Here is a 4,273-nt window from a genome sequence, read left to right as displayed (position 1 = left end):
TTTCTTTCTTTCTCTCTTTTTGGCTTAAAACAACTTACATTTATTATCTTACAGTTCTGTAAGTCAGAAGTCTGACACTGGTCTCATTGGGCTAAAATTAAAGTGTTAGCAAGACACTGTTCCTTCCTGGAGGTTGTACGGGACAATCTGTTTTCTTTGCCTTTTCCATCTTTTAGAGGCTCCCTGTAGTCCTTGGCTTGTGGCACCTTGCCATCTTCAAAGACAGCAATGGCTAGTCAAGTCTTTCTCACCTTACACCGCTCTGATGCTTCTGTGTCATCCCTTTCCATCCCTGACTTCCAGCCACATCTCCTAGAACTGGGAAATCAAAATGGACTTCCAAGAGGTATCCCAGTGGGGAGGGAGCTACTTGAGCCTTCCACCCCGCCTCAATCACAGTCCCTCCCCTTCAGTAGGTTTTCCAGAAAACAATTGTGTTCTTAGAAAGAATTTCCCTGCTGAAAACAACCACAAATCAACAGAGATGACAGTGTAGTCAGGGCTGAGTTCTGGAGTCTGTGAGACGTTTAGAGCACCTGCCCATGTGAAGGTCAGATCCACTATGCCCTGACCTATATGCATGGCCTTGGGCAAGCTGCTTCACCTCCTACCATTCCCCAGCCTTGCTCTGTGGCCATCAAGACTCCCTTACTCTCAAATAGCATCCCTGCCCTTTGAACCCCCATCCTCCCTTCCATATCCTGTAAATGGTGGGATTAGGGTTCCTCCATTTGGGAGCAGTGTGTGCAGTGGTTCAGAGAACAGCCCCGGAGCAGCGATCCCAGCTTCACCACTTACTTTGAGGCTTTAGGCAAGTTACTAGAACTTTCTGTGCCTAAGTTTCCTCATCTGTAAAATAGGGATAATGATCATGCCAATTGCATGGGGCCGTTTTGAGGATTAAATGAATTAATAATGTATATGATGCTTAGAACAGTGCCTGGCCCATTAAAATTGTTCAGTAAATTTTACCCATTATTATATTATTACTACTTTTATAGTGATATCTTGCCAGTTGCTCGCTTCTAAAGCTCCTAGGTACATAATAAGTAGCCATTAATATGATAACTCAGCTGGAGAAAAGAGGCTCCCTGGACTCCAACAGGGTGCAGAGATTAAGTAAAATAATTAGAGAGCGGGTCTGCCTAGAAGCGTGCCTCTCACCCAGTCCCTGTTAGTCCCCACCCCACCCCCAGTGTTATTAAGGGCCCAGCAGCCATATCAGATCTGAGACCTTGGCTCCCACACAGCCTTATCTAAAGAATGTCCCAGGAGATCCTGGCGTCAACATGTAGACTCTCTCTTGGAAGCCAGAGAGAATCCGGTGGGCTTTAAGGATAGCTGCCGGGTGTATCCAGTTATCTCTACTTTTGTTGTTTCTGGTTAGGCCAAAATTTACATTCTTACAACTCCCCTCTCCTGTCCTCACTCCCCTGCCCCTCCCCTAGCTCTTGTCCCTAGCCTCTGGCGTGGATCCTGGCAGCTGGACTGGGAATCCCTTCTGCTAGAGTGCAGGGGGCAGGGCAGCGCTGAGAGCTGAGAACTGGAGCGCCCTGGGACGTGTGGAGCACAGGGAGAACTCGCCATTTTGGCCCCTTTTGAGAGATTAGGATCTTAAATATACCGCCGACTCTCTGCCTGGCAGGGCAGCAGACAAAGGGCTCTGTGTCCATTTCCTAGGGTGCTCACGGGAGTTTCCGCGTCACATCTGAAGCCCAGATTCTCACAGAGGGCCATGCCTGTAGGTATAGGAATTGGGGGTGAATGTATTCTGGACCCAGGACCTCCCTGACAACCCCAGTCTCTTGATTAAATCATGTGGCTTTCTTGTACCTTTGTCCTAAAGTCCTGTGCCTTAGGAAAAGTAATTACCATTCCTTTAATGTTTCGGGTAGTAAGATTCTGGTTAATTGGGATTTTGACCTTTCTTCTCTTTCCCTTCTGGCTGTAGAGAAGGAGAAAGTCCCTCATGGCCTGTTAAGTGGGTGTAAGCCCTCCTCGCTTGTGAGTGACATAGTAGAAGGTGACAGTGTGAACCCAGGAGGGATGTGAAATTCTTATCAGTGTCCCTTAAGGGTCATGAAGAAGATTGGTTGAGAGTGTGAATGTCTCCTCACACCCTCCCTACTACTGTGGAAACAGCTTGTAGCACAGGCCCAGTCACTGAAGGAAGAGAAAGATCTTTCACATCATCTTCCTTCAGAAAAAGGGACCACGTTTGTTGAGCGCTTATCATGTGCTGGCCACACTGACTCCTCACCACAGTCCCATGTCACAACAGCACTATCATCACTCCTGCCTGTTGCACGCATGGGAAGACTGAGGCCTGGAGAAGTTAAACCGTATAGCCAGTCAGTGGCAGAGCTGGGATTTGTCCTGGTCACGGGGACCTTACTGTCCCACTCTTTCTGTTCTGCCCTCAGGGGCACATCAAACAGAGCCAGCACATAATTGTTGGTGACCGAGGGCTAAGGAAATCTCGAGTTGAAGGAGTCCAGAAGGTGGGTGCGGGGCCACTGGGGGCTGCAGGTGGCCTCATCTACTCTGCTTGTTCCAGATTAGAAATTCAAACACTTGAGAGAAAAGCCAGCTTGTTTTCCTCCCTCTCTCCAAGATAAGCTTTAGCTGGGGCCTTGGCCAAACTCTCAGGACCCCCAAAGAAGGGACAACTTGTGGGAGTGAGGGTTCAAGACCTGTAGGGCGTGGATCAAGAGAGAGACGATTACTGGGGCTGAAAGCCCCAGGAATGCTGCAGGAGATCCCAAGAAACTGCCCCCTGGAATCCCTCCCAATTCTGCTTCAGTCAGGGCCCCATTAGCACACACCCCATCTGTTGGACCTCAGCCAAACAAGCCAGCCACAGGGCCTGGCTTTCCTCACTAGGAACTGCAGGACAGATTAAACTCAGTGGCCAACGTGGCTTTGATCTCCAGCTCACAGCCTCTCCTCTCTTGTCTCCTCTAGATGGGATCTATTATGGAGACAATCGGTTTGACACGGTGAGCGAGTCAGGAACAGCCACGCTGAAAGCTCGGCCACGAGTTCGACCCCTACTGACCTTCCTTCCTCTGGTGAGTACAGTTCTGCTCTGCGATCTGAGGGTCTGCTCTGGATGGGCCACCTCGGCTGCCACGGAGGAGGTGGCCCCACCTGTCCTGCCCTAGTGGGCATCAGTCTCACCCTCTGTCTATTCCTTTCCTTCCTGATGCCAACCCAGGGCAGCTACTGGAAGGAGGCATCACTGAAGCTCATGGCAGGAAGGCTGAGATTAGGGGTGTCAGCTCCTCCGGGTCAGAACTCAAGGAGAGGTTATGGGGAACTTGTGCGCAGAGGCAACACAGAGGTGGGTACCTCCAGCTAAGCAGGATTCATATTCCACAATCATCAATGGCTGCCTGCTCTGCACCAGACCCTGCAGTAGATGCTGGAATGCAGAGATGACTGAGCTAGCATTGCTGCTCTCAAGGCAGGACACAAATGAGAAAACAGACTGATAGAATGTAGGCCAGAGCAGGGGAAGTTGATCTAGCCACAGGGGGTGGTCAAGGAGAGCTTCCTGGAAGAGGTGACACCTGCGCTGTCTCGAAGGACAAAGAGCTGTGACTCTTGGGAGAAGGACACTTGAGACAAATTTGTTTGTGGGTCTGAAACTGCAGGAAACCAAAAAACTCCATTCTGGAGCCTGTGGTTGGGCTTTTGTTCTTTGACAAGGAGAAGGACTTAAAACAACTGCTCTGTGACAGGTTCTATTTACCGTGATGAAAGTTCCTGGGTTTTCTGGGACAGTCTAGACCAGCGCAGTCCAATAGAAATGTAACGTGAGCCTCATGTAATTTTAAATTTTCTAGTAGCTACATTACAAGTAAAAAGAAATAGGTAAAATTAGTTTTAATAGTATATTTTACTTAAGCCAATATAGTCAAAAGATTATATTTCAACATTTAATCAATGTAATAAAATGTTTCACATTCTTTTTTTCGTACTAAAGTCTTTACAATCTGTTGTACTACATTTATAGCAGACACATCCCACTTCTGACTAGTGACATTTCAAGTGCTCAGTAGCCACTTGTGGCCAGCGCTACTGTATTGGACAGCCCAGATCTGAAGCCTAAACAGTCAGTCCTGTAAATTCTATATTCACTCTTGTCTGTCAGGTGGGTCCTGGTTGGGACAGTACTATCACTGGGGTCCGTGAGGATTTGTACTGCCTATACAGATGAGGCACCTAATCCTGGTCTATGTTCTCAGGCACCCCATACCTCGATCCTGGG

The 4,273-nt window shown here is 48.6% G+C and overlaps 1 protein-coding gene across 1 annotated transcript in view; it reads left to right on the top strand.

Moving 5' to 3' along the window:
- The window catches only part of CUNH6orf132 (chromosome unknown C6orf132 homolog), a 34,107-nt gene that overhangs the window by 7,801 nt on the left and 22,033 nt on the right, over positions 1–4,273 (top strand). Inside the window, exon 2 of the mRNA XM_011354616.2 lies at positions 2,965–3,071. Coding sequence (XP_011352918.1) covers positions 2,965–3,071 — 107 coding nt within the window. The remainder of the gene's footprint in view (positions 1–2,964; positions 3,072–4,273) is intronic.

This window comes from Pteropus vampyrus, unplaced genomic scaffold, assembly GCF_000151845.1.
Source record: "Pteropus vampyrus isolate Shadow unplaced genomic scaffold, Pvam_2.0 Scaffold18, whole genome shotgun sequence".
Classification (NCBI taxonomy): domain Eukaryota; kingdom Metazoa; phylum Chordata; class Mammalia; order Chiroptera; family Pteropodidae; genus Pteropus; species Pteropus vampyrus.
The sequence above is the reverse complement of the archived record's forward strand: the minus strand, read 5'-3'. Positions and strand labels throughout refer to the sequence as shown.